Genomic DNA, 14,293 nt, shown 5'->3' with positions numbered 1-14,293 from the left:
CTCTGCAACAAGAGAAGCCACAGCAATGAGAAACCCATACACCACGACGAAGAGTAGCCCCTGCTCGCTGCAACTAGACAAAGTCCACGCATAGCAACGAAGACTCAACGCAGGCAAAAAAAATCAAAAATAAAAAAAATTCCACAATCAAGTGAGAAACTATATTACTTAACTGTAACAATGAATAATACTCCTCTTATTTTAACAAATAAACTCCTAACAGAAATAAAAAATATAAATTGGCTGACTGTTTTCTATAAGAGCAAAATTGGATAAATTATAAAAGAACATAAAGATGAGGAGAAAATACCAAATTATGGTATAAAGGGTAAATTCAGGCCATGTACTATACACACATATCATTTTTAATGTTTGGAGGTCTCTTTATTATCTAAATGGGTGAATTTGGGACAGTTACATTCAATTATTTCTGTCATTCAAAAAACCGAAATGGATCAGCAGAACAAAAATCACTTCAATTCATTAGTGATTGGCTCAAATTGTCCTGAAAATATTCATTTTCTATGTTATCTGAACTAAGAATAAGGTAGAAAATAGGATATCAAAAAGAGATGTGAGGGGCCTCCCTGGTGGCGCAAGTGGTTAAGAGTCCGCCTGCCGATGCAGGGGATACGGGTTCGTGCCCCGGTCTGGGAGGATCCCATATGCCGCGGAGCGGCTGGGCCCGTGAGCCATGGCCGCTGGGCCTGCGCATCCGGAGCCTGTGCTCCGCAACGGGAGAGGCCACAACAGTGAGAGGCCCACATACCGCAAAAAGAAAAAAAAAAAAAAGAAAAAAAAAAAAAAAGAGATGTGAAATTCATTCTCTCTTTCTCTTCCCCCTCCTTCTCTCTCTCTCTGTCTCATGTGCCTTTGTTACCTTTTCAGGCTACTGGAAGCTATATATTAATGTATTAACTTTTTAAATTTCTATTGCAATAAGCAATTTGAAAGTTCTCCATCAGGAAACAGGAGATCACAACAGTAATATCTTAATGTTAGTATAATCATCTCTATCACAATATTAATATAGTATCTTTATCCTCATTTTTATGCTAATATTTGTATACTATTATTGGTAACCTTTTTACCCATGTAGAAAGTTTTTATTTATTTATTTTGCTATGTATTACAAAGTACTGCCTCACTGCCCCTTAAAGATTTTTCTCCTATAGTAGCAATTATAAATCTGAGGATGCCTCAAAGTCATCGGCTAAAGTCATCTTTAACTCAAATGCATTCAAGTATGTTAAAGTGGCAGTGGACAGTCAAAGCTAGTTATGCAATGTGTCTGCCCATGGAAAAAAAGGTGTGTAAAAAAGAGGAAGGTTCAGGATAAAAACCTAAAAATAGTCAAGGATATTCTAATAAGTACCCTTACTCTAATGATATGCAGGCTAGAAATATGTTAATCACATTTCTCTGGACTTCTACATTGCCCATCAGTTTTTCTAAAGCCTCATTATGTATCACTGCTGGTCTCTGTTCTAAGCAATGCTAATAGAAGTATATATTTAAAGTATTTAACACAGCATTTCCCAAATTCCTTTGCTAAAAGGTTGTGTTGAATATACATTAAGCAAATGAGATGGCAACACTAAATCTACTAATGTAGCCCATTCCTTTGCTAATACAATAATGCCATCTCTAATTTGCTCATTTCAACTGCAATCCACTGATGTTCAAAATTAAAGAAATATTTTCATTATTACATTTAACACTATTAAATGATATAATTTGGTTTTAATGATCAAATTTTAATATCTTTTAAAAGAAATGCTGGAAAAAGTGGTCTCCTGCTGACATAATAGGAACATTATTCTGCTATTATCATATCTGTATAAGCAGTTGATGATACTTTCTATTTTCCGTAGTAGAGTAAGTAGACTAAGAACTGTTCTTCCAAGAAACTCAGGATTTAGTTTTAGGTAATTACAATTTGTATTATCTCTAAAGACTCTCTGTCAGAGATAATGATATACATCAACAAAACAGTACAAAGGAACATATATTTTGTTACTTTGTCATCAAAAAGGCAATGGCCATTTTAATATATGTACTATTAAAATACTTTTTTAATATATGGAAAAAAGAATATTCTGCACTGCAGAGAGTTTGGCTCTAAAGAGTGTGAGATATTTACAATAATAACTTCTAGTTGAAAGGTTATACACGTGAGGAACACCAGTATATTCCAACCTCATTAAATTCTCTGAAAACAAAGATATTCCACAATGGGTTCTAGAACAAAAACAATCTAAATGATATGAAATGAGTGTGCCTGTCCATAAAAAGTTCAAGTTATTTATTTTAACAACACCCTTCTGAGTTGGTATGGTTTTACTCTTTCCATTTTAACTTAGTGTAAACTACTTATTACCATTTCTTGTTGTTAATGGTATCAAAATGTGATGAACAGAACAAAGCTGGAAGAAACAAAAACGCCACTTGCTCAAACGATATCAAACCCAAAAAGAGGCCTTAAGGACTTTCTCTTTTATAGTAAAAGCTATATATTTTCTCTTGAATATTTTTTTAAAGACTAATCAGCTGCATGCATGCAAAGTGAAGTCGGAGATCATTTATTCAGGAGTAAAACTTTCCAAAAAGTAGAGCTAATTCGTGGAAAAGTAGACTCTAAAAGCAACTGAAGGACTTCCCTGGTGGCACAGTGGTTAAGAATCTGCCTGCCAATGCAGGGGACATGGGTTCGGGCCCTGGTCCGGGAAGGTCCCACATGCCGCGGAGCAACTAAGCCCGTGTGCCACAACTGCTGAGCCTGCGCTCTAGAGCCTGCGAGCCACAACTACTGAGCCCAGGTGCTGCAACTACTGAAACCAATGCACTTAGAGCCCATGCTCCGCAACAAAGAGAAGCCACCGCAATGAGAAGCCAGTGCACCGCAAGGAAGAGCAGCCCCGGCTCGCCACAACTAGAGAAAGCCCGTGCACAGCAACGAAGACCCAAGGCAGCCATAAATAAATAAATTAATTAAAAAAAAAAAAAATAAAAACAACTGAAGAGTGATGCAGGGATTAGCCAGGCAGAAAACAGAATCTGTGTCACCATCCTCATGCTGTTAAAATGAAGTGGATTAAAACCAAACTAATTGGCTTGTGAATGTCATTTTGAGGTTACAAATATTTCTTGAAAGCCCTAGTGTTCATCAAATTTGACTCTCATCATTCATTTTTCATTCTAAAGTTACCCTGGTAAGCCACAGATGATGTGCACATCATCTTGCCCATCACAAACGGAAATGACTTACTACAGTCAAAAGTCATCTAGAACCGGCACAAATTTTGATCCCCAATTTTTTTTATTACTTTTAGAACATCTACACTTTGTTATTGACAAGGAAAAGCTGAAAAGAATTCTCTTAATGCATAAAGTATTGTGTGGATTTGCAAACAAACCAACTTGTTTGAAACTCAGGGAAGCAAACAATGCACGTGAAACCCACAATGCACTACTGTGAGTGTCTTACAGGGAAATCAGGAGAGAAAGTGAATTGAATGATTCACAATAGGATATGTTTTGAAGGAGATAAACCTTTTATATCTATAAGCATAAACATGCATAAATTATTAAATTTTACCCTACTAGTACTTGTTTTTGCATATGTTAACATTTAAACACACCAGAAACAGCTCCTGAAATTGCTTATGCTAATGCCTATTGCTACTCATTTTAAAAGGCAATTCCACTTAAAACCAAACCTCAGGCCTCAAAACACCAATTAAGGCCAAACAAAGCATACCAAAGTCGATATATGCAAGATATGAAAAGCTCCAAATTATATTTCAATGACTTTTTAATTTATAAATCAACCCAATCAATAAAGCATATGTTTAAAGTTCTAAAAACATTTTTGGGCAGGTATCTTTTAAGCCAAATATAACTTCAATCCCCCCAATAATAAAAATCTCCCCAAATATAAAGCTAAATGTTTCATTAGCCTCCTAAGGGGCATATTAGATATGAAACGAAAATTGCTTTGGGGAATAGCTGACATCATCATGTATAAGCTAAAGAACCAATAATTGGTTAAATAAAAATATGAACTTCTGAAAGGTAATTACTATACAGGACATACAAGAAGTCCGTTGAGTCTCGCCTGTTAGATACATTGAGTAGCCTGTTCTAAGTCTTAGATTCTAAGAGACGCTATTCTGTCTTTTGTGACTAACTAATCAGTAAATAAAAATCCTTATGATTTGGTTAATTTTTTTTCTTTCAATTATCATTGATATCGTCTCTTGGAAAATACTGAGCGATAATTTTTAAATGCATATTTGAGTATTTCCCTAATACTGGCAGGAACTGATAGACACTTAAAAACATAATTTAAGATTTATTCTGAATCCTTATCTTATTGAAAGCCAAAAAACCTTTAATAAACCAGTTTAGGAGACAATGCTCTTGGAAGGGAGTCCATAAATAGCAAAAGTTTTCGGATCAAAGAGTTCACTGGCAAAATGAAACCGTAAGTGGTAGTTTGATCTCTATTAATCAGCTTGTATTTCATACTGTACCTGGTTGACTTTGAATTATCAAGTTTGAGTTATTATAATGGTGTGCCTATATGACATGCATTTCAACATACACTTTCCATTTAGGAGAACATATGGAATTGGGTATATCAGGCTATTTTATGCTATAAAATATATTATTTATTTAACTGACCTTTTCTGATTATAGGCTTATCAATCTATTTTCTGACTGTGATTTGGATGCCTATCTAGGTTCCTTTACTTCACTGATTCAGAGGAGGACTCAGAGATCAAAAGCCATTTTATCACTTAGCAAGGAAAAGATCTATTTTAAACTTACTCTTACTGTTTTACAAAAGGATAAGGCACACACAAGAATATCCCAGACAACAGAAACTGACTACCATATGTGGATTTAACGAAAAACAAAAAAACTATTAACAGGCTTATCCTTCAGATTCATACACTATAGCTTTCACCCTCAGGGGCTGGAGTCATATTTTCATTATGTCTGCCCTCTCTACCTCACTAGAGTATGAAAAAACACATATATCAATCGGTACTAGGAGTCAATAGTGAGGTAACCCTCCCCCATCCTGCAAAACAAGGAAATATGATTGATACAACTTCTCCCAGCTAAACTGGGGCAGGAAGGACACTGACCATCTACTGAAGCAATAATAAGAGGTTACAGGAGTCATGCATTATCTAAAGGAGAAGAAACATTTCTAATGAACTTAATCTGATTCCAACTTCACAAACATTTCTATTGCTATAATTTTCCCTTCCCAAGTCCATGTGCTTATCAAGAGCAATATAGAGGTCAATTAGATATGAGTATTCTGGTTCTTGTGATTGTTAAATATCTCATTTAAAATAAATGAGCTTCCATTTTGATTGTTATATCATTTTTTTTCATCTGGTTTAAAGTTAACTCCCCCACCACTACCACCACCATATGGATCTTCTATCAATAAGATGAGGTAATCAGGTTTTGGGGTCTATAACACTAGATTCGATTCTGGTTGATGATAAATTCACCAGTGAAAGGCTATCCTCTGAGTTACTTCAGAACTTTTCCGGATGGGACCTATGACCACCACTCAAGGATCTCCTTATTTGGGATTGATTCAATATTCCAAAGACAAAAGAATTATATAACCCTACCCAAATATCAGCTTGTACTGTATTGCACATATCAATCCCACTGACACTGCCTCTCCAACTTCTGGGTTTAGAGTGTGGTAAAGCCTCAAGGAAGTTGAGAATATAGTCTGCAATTCCAAAGAAGTTGGCAAATTTAAAAAGTGCCTCATGGGATAGAAGAAAAGCAGAGGTCAGGAATTATTTTCCCTCTAATCCATGTGTTTGTAAGATACGACTATGCAGCACCAGAGATAAGGATGAAATTTAATTAAGCGTAATATTATAAAAATATAAATACAGTACTGCCTGTGAACTAAAGAAGCAGAAAACAAATAACCATTCAGTGGAGGACTTCCCCCAGAGTGACAAATTACAACAAAATCAGCGCCAGGAATAGATTTCCTGATTTAAACAGTAAACCATGTTGCCTTTTATGGAGTATATGAATGAAATTGGCAAGAGTAGCTAATTATTTATAGCTGATTAGTCTATCAAATCTCTTGGAAGAATAAGCAAAACATGAACTTTTTATAATTATTTGGAGTCAATATACTCTAAATGCAGTATACTTCATCTGTGAGGCATATATATTCTAAAGGCTTGAATTTTTTTCCTAAAGTTTTACATTTTAGTTTTAGATATTGGTATTCTGAGAACTAAAATCATGTATGACAGTTAATAATGTACTTCAGGAAAACAGAACATTTTAAATATACTTGGAATACAGAAAAACACAATGCAGAGTTTCTATTTTGTGCTTACTTTGTGGAAATGTTAAGCCTGAGATGATAAACATTAAACTATGCTAAAAACAGTGGTACTTTAGAAATGCACCAACCTTCAGGATCCAGTAGTTTCTCTATGCCTAAATGATACTTGGCAATGTTGAATGCATGTTCCAGTCGTTGTATGGCTGACTGCTGGCAAACCACACTATTCCAATCAAACAGGTCTGGCCTGAAACACACACAAATATAAAGACAAATATAAATCAATTTAAAATGTTTCATGAGATTCACTTCAATTCTTTCTTAGATCCCAGACCAGGGATCGAACACATGCCCCCTGCCGTGGAAGCGCAGAGTCTTAAACACTGGACCACCAGAGAAGTCCCCAGTTCTGATATTTGACTGACAACCCATGCCCACATTCCTTAAGAGTTGAGTGTTACTCTTCGGTACTCCTCAATAACATTTCTCATTTAGACAAGTCACGATTTTAATAGAAAATCCTGAAGAAAACAAAGGAGAAATTATTCTATCTTATCCAAGCAACAAAAATGTGTTCTTCTCATCCAGTCTCATGGATTTGAATAACAGCCATTTGCTGGTATCTTCTAATTCTATAAGCCTAGCCCAGACCTCCTCCCTGAACTTCAGACTCTAGATCCATCTGCTTACTCAGTAGCTCTACTTAGAGTCATCACAAGACTCAAGCATCCAAAACTGACCTTCTGATACTCATCCCCATTGTACCACCACCACTCACCTACCTCTCTTATAGTTCTCCCTTCCTCAATAATCAATGACAAGGTCAAACTTGTAGGTACTCAGTAGAGAAACCTTGGTGTCAACTTTGATGACTCTTTCACTCTCATACAACACTTAGTTGGAAATATATCCAGAATTTGACCACTTCACACTATCCTCGCTGCTAGCACCATAATCCAAACCACCATCTTAGCCTGCATACAACACTGCATTAGCTTTCTAACTGCTCCCCTATTCCCACCCTTGCCCTTGTTAATCTATTCTCAGCAGAGCTGTGAGAGTGATCTGGTAAAATGTTTCATCATAACCTTCTCAAATCCTTGCTATCGAGGGAGTAAAATTCACTGACTTAACTGCGACCTACAAGGCCCTACATGGTCTGGCTCCCCATGAACTCTCTGATTTTATTTCTTGCCTCCCTCCTCGTATTCCTCAAACAGGCTAGATAGTTTCCGGCATCTGCACTTGCTGTTCCCTATGCCTGGAATTCTCTTCCCCCAGACACAGACGTGGCTCGCTCCTCCCCTTCCTTTGGGTCTTTACTCAAAAGTCACATTGATGAGTCCTTCCCTGCCCTTCCCCCATCTAAAATTGCCTGCCCCCAAATCAAACTTACACAGCATCATTTCCTATCCCTCTTAATTGCTTTATATTTTTTCTCATTAGCACTTAACTACTATTTAACATACTATACATTTAATTAATCTTATCTATTTACCTATCTCCCACACTTGAATGTAGAATACAGAATTATTTTTGCCAGGTTTGTTCACTTCTAGAAACCCAGCGTGACACATAGGAGGGGCTCAATAAATATTTATTGACTACACCAGAGAATGGATGAGAACATACTATATGAATATCATTTTACTTAATAACGGAGAAAACACAAAGTCGTGTAAGAGGCCGTCCTTATCCTATAAGGATTTTAAATCTAACGAGGAAAAAAAATCCATACATCACAAGTTACATACATTTTAAGTGTGACAAACACAGATAATAATAATATATGGTTTTCTAAAATCTGAAGAGGTCAAGAAAGGTTTTTTTGAGGCTTAAGGGACTCTTAAATGGTGGTTTGGGTTAGATTAAAGAAAAGTGCTTGAGAACAGATTCTAAATTGCGTGGATATTAGAGAATCAGAGTTTTTAGGGAAGAAAAGAGCAGAATGTGCCCAGTCAGTCAGGACCTCACAAGCCTGGCTCCACTGGGAGATTTCTAGTATCAAGTGGTGGGAGATATGGTTAGGAGGAGGATTGGGATGAGTCTGTAAAAGGCCCTGGCTGTCAAGGAATTACAATTTTACCCAACAACATTGGAAACCATTAGTTAAGTGCTTCTTCACCTTTCCTGGATCACAGATACCTTTGAGAATCTGATGAGCACTATGAAACTTCTACCCAGACAAAATTCCTATCCATAGCTTTCAACAGAATTACATAGAATTTTAGGACATTTGGGTCTGTCAATGGACTCCTGCTTAAGAACTCATGCTCTGCAAGAGAAGATGTTTCAAGGACGGGGTTAGCTGCTATTTTCTAAAACCAGAATTCAAAAGAAAGGTGCAACTTTATTTCTCCTTTGACTCTCATTTCCTTTTCTCTACTTGCTCCTACCCTGTTTAATTCACCAGACTTTTGTGCACTTCTTAGTAAATCTAATCTCCCCTATATACTCCAAGTTACCCAAAACAGCTAAAAACCTTTTAGAACCTAAAATATGTATAAATTGGGAGCTGTCTCTAGTAGTGGAAAGACTCTTAAGAAACAAAAATTAAATCCTAGACTATTTGGGGGAATTTTTAATTTCACTATGCAACCTCTGCCCCATCTTCATTTCTCCATCTCTCACTAAGGGGAGTGGAAAAGAATATAGGTGGGAGAGTGTGGGAAACCAGTTTCTCACCTACAGCAAAGTAAACAAGGTTAAATCAGTATGATAAAAAAAAATAGGATTACTTCCATATTTAAGCCCCTTTCCCTTCATCCCCTTCGCCTTCTCCTTAGCCACTAACTAGTTACCTGGGTGACGAGTTGCCTAAGTCATGCAATCTATTTGAGCTTCAGTGTTTTCATTTTAAAAAGAAGGAATTGGGCTTCCCTGGTGGCGCAGTGGTTGAGAGTCCGCCTGCCGATGCAGGGGACGCGGGTTCGTGTCCTGGTCCGGGAAGATCCCACATACCACGGAGCGGCTGGGCCCGTGAGCCATGGCCGTTGAGCCTGCGCGTCCGGAGCCTGTGCTCCGCAACGGGAGAGGCCACAACAGTGAGAGGCCCGCGTACCGCAAAAAATAAATAAATAAATAAATAAATAATAAAATAAAAAGAAGGAATTGTACTGAATGACCTTCGAGGTCTCTTCTAGCATTTAAAATCAATCTAATAAAATGTTTTAAATCATTAAAATTCACCATTAATTAACATTTTAAATAACCATGATTTTCAAATGCATAAAGAATTGTAAAACTAACCAACTGAAGAGGAAAGCCACATACCTTCCCATGCTAACCTAGACCATAAGTCATAAATAAGAATGTGCCACCAATGATCCCCACACTTTTGAGGAAACCGACATACTGAACGAGATAACATAGCCTAGTAGATAAGCAGAGTCCCCTACGAATCCATATCCTGGCTCTACAGCATATTAGCTGTGAAAAGATTTCAGTCAAAAATGGAACCAGAGGATATGAAATGGAGAATTTCCCACATGTGCCCTCAGAAGAACAGAACTTCAGAATTCAGAGGCTGATTTTCTATGAACGCCTGTTTTACAGAAGTTCAAGCCTTATCTCCCAACCAATGAATATCCACCAAGAATCCCTCCCCATCCTCAAGTCAATGAACTTACTGCTTGCACTCCGGCTATACTGCCCCCTCTCTGTGCTACTTGCCCATACGCACAGCCTGCCCCAAACCCCCAACAGGCTCGCCTGTAATTTGTTACAGCATGTGTTTCCCAAACTGCAATTCCTCTGTTGTTCCTGAATAAACTGAATTTCTGATCATTTGACCTTGCCTCCGTTTATCTCTGTTTAGGTTGATATAAACAAATGATCTTTGGGAAACTGAGGCACAGAGAGGTTATGTGATTTCCCTATTTGTGAAATGGGGACAATGATAGTATGTATGTCATGAGAAACAGATGGGTTATTTTACTTAGAACAGGGCCTACAAAATAATAATTGTTTAAAAACACTAACTTCTATTACTTTAAGGTTAATTATATTTATAAAATAACAGTAATACATTTTCAGTGTACAGATTCAAGCCAAGAACCTATACTTACAGAAGAGATATAAATGTTACAAACATTGTTGATGCAAGAATAACAATATAATGACAGAAGTGGAGAGGAGAGAAGAGGAGGAAGTATGTATGAGGGTGAAAATTTCCTCAACCTTCATTTCAGGTGGTCAACAGATCTTGTCTAAACTTGATGAAAATAACTATACCACTGTCATTTAAAGTCACACAGGCAACAATTATAAGAATAAAATGATTATAATATACTGATGAAATCAGGAAACAGATGGGGATAAGACATAATATTTGTGGGCTTCATATTAAGGAATAAATCCATCTACTATCAGAAATGAATTAATCAAGAAATAGATAATTATGAAAACCGTCAGAAAGAATAAAAGAAGTTGCTGACAGTAACTACTTCTAGGAAGTGGAGAGTGATGGGATAGGGCTGAGGTCAGGAAGACACATTTTGTTTCTTTTTGTCCTTTGCCTCCCTCTCTAATGTTTGACTTTTTTTTTTAAACCACGTGCTATGTTACTTCTATGGTAATAAATTAAAATAAGAAATTAAGAAGAAAATTTAACTGCAACTTTATACTTATTGCAACTTATTTGCATATTTTGAGCATACTTCTAATCAATTTTCATTTGGTTTTCTCATGAAAGTAGAATCTGGCTTCCTTTTAACTGCACTGTAGTGAACTCTGTGTTTTAATTTAATACTTTTAACTTCTTACATATTAAGATAAAATTTAGCCTTAAAGAAATATAAAGTCACTAAAAGCCTGATCTTTGGCAAGGCTCTTTGTCAATTCCTATGTTCGTTATCAAGTTCATGCCTTTGTTCTACATAGTCTTTCAATTATTGAAATCAGGACACCTCATGACATTCCTAAGTGTTCCAATGACAATCACCCTGGAACAAACAGTTCAACCATTCTCTTTTTCTTTAGATAAACAATATGTTAATCTGTCAGAGACAAAAAGAAGAGGGAGATGATTCATGAAAGAGCATTATCAACTGTGAGAAACCTCTTGAAAAGTAACCATGTTATGTATAAGAAGGTAGTTACTGATGATTCATTCAGTATGACAAAAGAATATATAAACGTAGATATTTGGAGAGACAAAGAGTAGGTCAGGGACATATGTGACAGGGCAACCTGGATATGTTTATTGATTACTTACAAATGCATTCAGAAACCATGAAATAGAATATTAACAAATGTAGTCTGTGAACATGCTTGCAGGACTGAAGTCTTCCACTTGAAAAGAAAATGCTAACGAGCCAACAGGGGCCGCATAACCCGATCCTCGATATTTCTGTTCATCTGCAAATGTGTACATGAACAGCAAGATCAATATGTTCCGGCCCTTACTGTGAAGCATGTGGCTGCATAAATGAACACTGACTTATAATGCAGAATGAATGTCTCTATCCCCTCTCATCTGGCTGTACTGAGGCTGTGGAATATTTTTCTTCCTGTCACACTTAGGAAAAACAACATATTAACATCGCTTAACATGCGGACTGAGCGTGAGCCTGCCTCCTTTCCAAAGTCAGGTTGCTGAGTCATTCACCTGGAAACTCAGTCTAGATGGGGTTAATTAAACCCACCTGGAGCAAGAAACTTGACAAAGATGCTTATTTAGAGAGCATTTGCTCCCGGACGGGTAAACCAGGAAGAAAATTTATATTCTGGACGTTTCTAGAAGCAAGATTGGCATAGGAGAATGGTAGACTAGACTCATCGAGAAAAGAAAGATCAAAGTGAGAAAAGATAAGCTGCATTGAAAATCAGGGCAGATGCAGTCCAGTGGCATTTCAAACACAGTTAATAAGGCAATGTATTTGACCCTGGGGATTGGGCTGGGTAAAAGAGATGGGTAATAGGAAAACCAAAGCACATGTTCCTTAGAGTAAATGTATTATACATACAATATATATAAATGTATTCATTATACATAATGTATGTATTTATCATGTTGTTTTGCTTTTTCTTGAACTGTTACTAATTCACTTACTGAGCTTCTTTATACAAGAAAAAGCAAACAACGATTTTATCTTAGAAAATATAATAGTGTAAATATAGTTAAGGACATTTGGTTCACTATGTCACACTGAGTTCCTTTTACGAAGGTCAACAGAACAACTCTCATGCTTTATAGCAATTGCTTTGCTGTTCCAGAGCAATTGTGTCTTGATATTCTGAGCACTGAGTCATAGAATTAATTGTGGTCTGCTCTTTGCCTCGGTTGCTAAGATGCTCAGAGCCTCTTTTAACCCTGAAATATAAGTATATATACATATATATATACACACCTACAGGGCCTTATGGTATTTGCTATCTAAGTGTCTGACAAGAGAAATGTTTCTTTTTCACATTATTAATCTGATGATGGTAATTAATTGTACTACAGCCACTCACATAAGATCTACAACCATTTTTAACACTACAGCTGAAGCTCATTACTAACACATTATTTGTATAGAAAGACCAACTCCATTCTTAGCAAAGTTAGAATATAATCTTGATTTTCTGGCAGTCTCAATTTCAAAGATGTTGATACCCCCCTCCACCATAACCACATTCATGCTCTGATAGTTTTAACATTTCAACAACTAAGTGTAATATCACATAAAAATAGGATATTCTTATTCAGTACATTCCAATGGATGGTTAGATTAATATGGTCAACATAAATAACATGTTGCATAGTGGGAAATGATCAGGAACCATCCTGGAGAAAAAGATATCAGACTCTAAATCAATACTTTTAAAAATTATTCAATGTTTCGATAATCTTACCTATGACTGTGGATGAGAGCGTTCAAAGCCAGACCATCAGACCAGCTGGTGGTGAAGTTAATGACATTAACCTGTGGATAATTACGAGTTGATTGTCGGACCCAGCTCAGGAGTATCTTTTCACTGTTGGTTTGTTGCAATCCAGCCATGATATTTTTCATTACATTTTTGACCTAGGTGTGGAAAGATATTTTCATAAGGAAATGCATGAACAAGAAGCACACAAACTTAAACCTGAATGTTCTAATCTTCAGTTAATAAATACTGGCTCAGTGGTGATGACGGATTTGCACTTATCAGGCAACCCTCCCATAATGAATGGGATTCATTTGCGAAATGCTTGGCCAGTTATGGGCACGGAGATCCACTCACTCCTAGATGACAGGGCAAAGGTCAGTTTTCTCCCTGCCTCAAGAAAGAAGAGGCAGCTAGTGCTCCTTGAACAAAAGAATCTTGGAAGGATCATTCTGGACAAAGTGCCTGTCATGAACAGGGGCACCAAATGCAGACAAAAACGACCGGGGCCTGGCAGGTTGGCCCTGTGGTGGTTTCCGTCTTAGCTGTTCCTCTGCCCACAGCATGAAATGCTTCTCTTGAGTGGGGGCGGGGGGGGAGGGGAAGGTAACAAGGCTCTACGCACGTTGTCCCCTTGTACTTGTTTTTGGCAGAGAGGTTAAAGGGCTTCAGGTCCGTGAGACATACGTGGGGAGAAGGGGTGGAACATTCAAGATGCCCTCACGTGCAGAGCGGCGTGATAGTGCTAAGGCAAGGGGTGCCGTCCTGTGTGCTGGGCTCAGGAACGTCACCTCGGGGCTGTGAGGAGGCCCGCTCCGTCAGCAACTCCCACTGCTACCCTGAGAAGTCACAGACTCCCTCCCAACGCACGGCCCCCTGGCCCACCTCCGGAGTCACAGTCGGAATTCCCTACTTCCATTTTGTGGGCTGCGGTCACCTCTGCAGAGTCCCCTTGTTTGAGAAATTCGGCCACGTTGTGAAACATCAGGTAGAAGTCAAGGGCAAACAGCATGGTGGCAAAGAAAACGCCTGGGCTTTGTTTCCGAAGCCCCGTCCCATCAAGCGACAGCTGTGATGGAGATGGTGAAGGAG

General features: G+C 37.6%; 1 protein-coding gene across 1 annotated transcript in view; it reads right to left on the bottom strand.

Annotated features, from left to right (window-relative positions):
• The window catches only part of DMD (dystrophin), a 1,698,782-nt gene extending 1,685,435 nt beyond the window's left edge, over positions 1 to 13,347 (bottom strand). Inside the window, exons 1-2 of the mRNA XM_060087208.1 lie at positions 13,187 to 13,347; positions 6,478 to 6,596 (exon numbers count right to left, since the gene is read on the bottom strand). Of these exons, the coding sequence (XP_059943191.1) occupies positions 6,478 to 6,596; positions 13,187 to 13,347 (280 nt within the window). The remainder of the gene's footprint in view (positions 1 to 6,477; positions 6,597 to 13,186) is intronic.
• Between the last annotated feature and the right edge of the window lie 946 nt (positions 13,348 to 14,293).

Source organism: Mesoplodon densirostris, chromosome X (genome assembly GCF_025265405.1).
Source record: "Mesoplodon densirostris isolate mMesDen1 chromosome X, mMesDen1 primary haplotype, whole genome shotgun sequence".
In the NCBI taxonomy this organism is placed as follows: domain Eukaryota; kingdom Metazoa; phylum Chordata; class Mammalia; order Artiodactyla; family Ziphiidae; genus Mesoplodon; species Mesoplodon densirostris.
The sequence above is the reverse complement of the archived record's forward strand: the minus strand, read 5'-3'. Positions and strand labels throughout refer to the sequence as shown.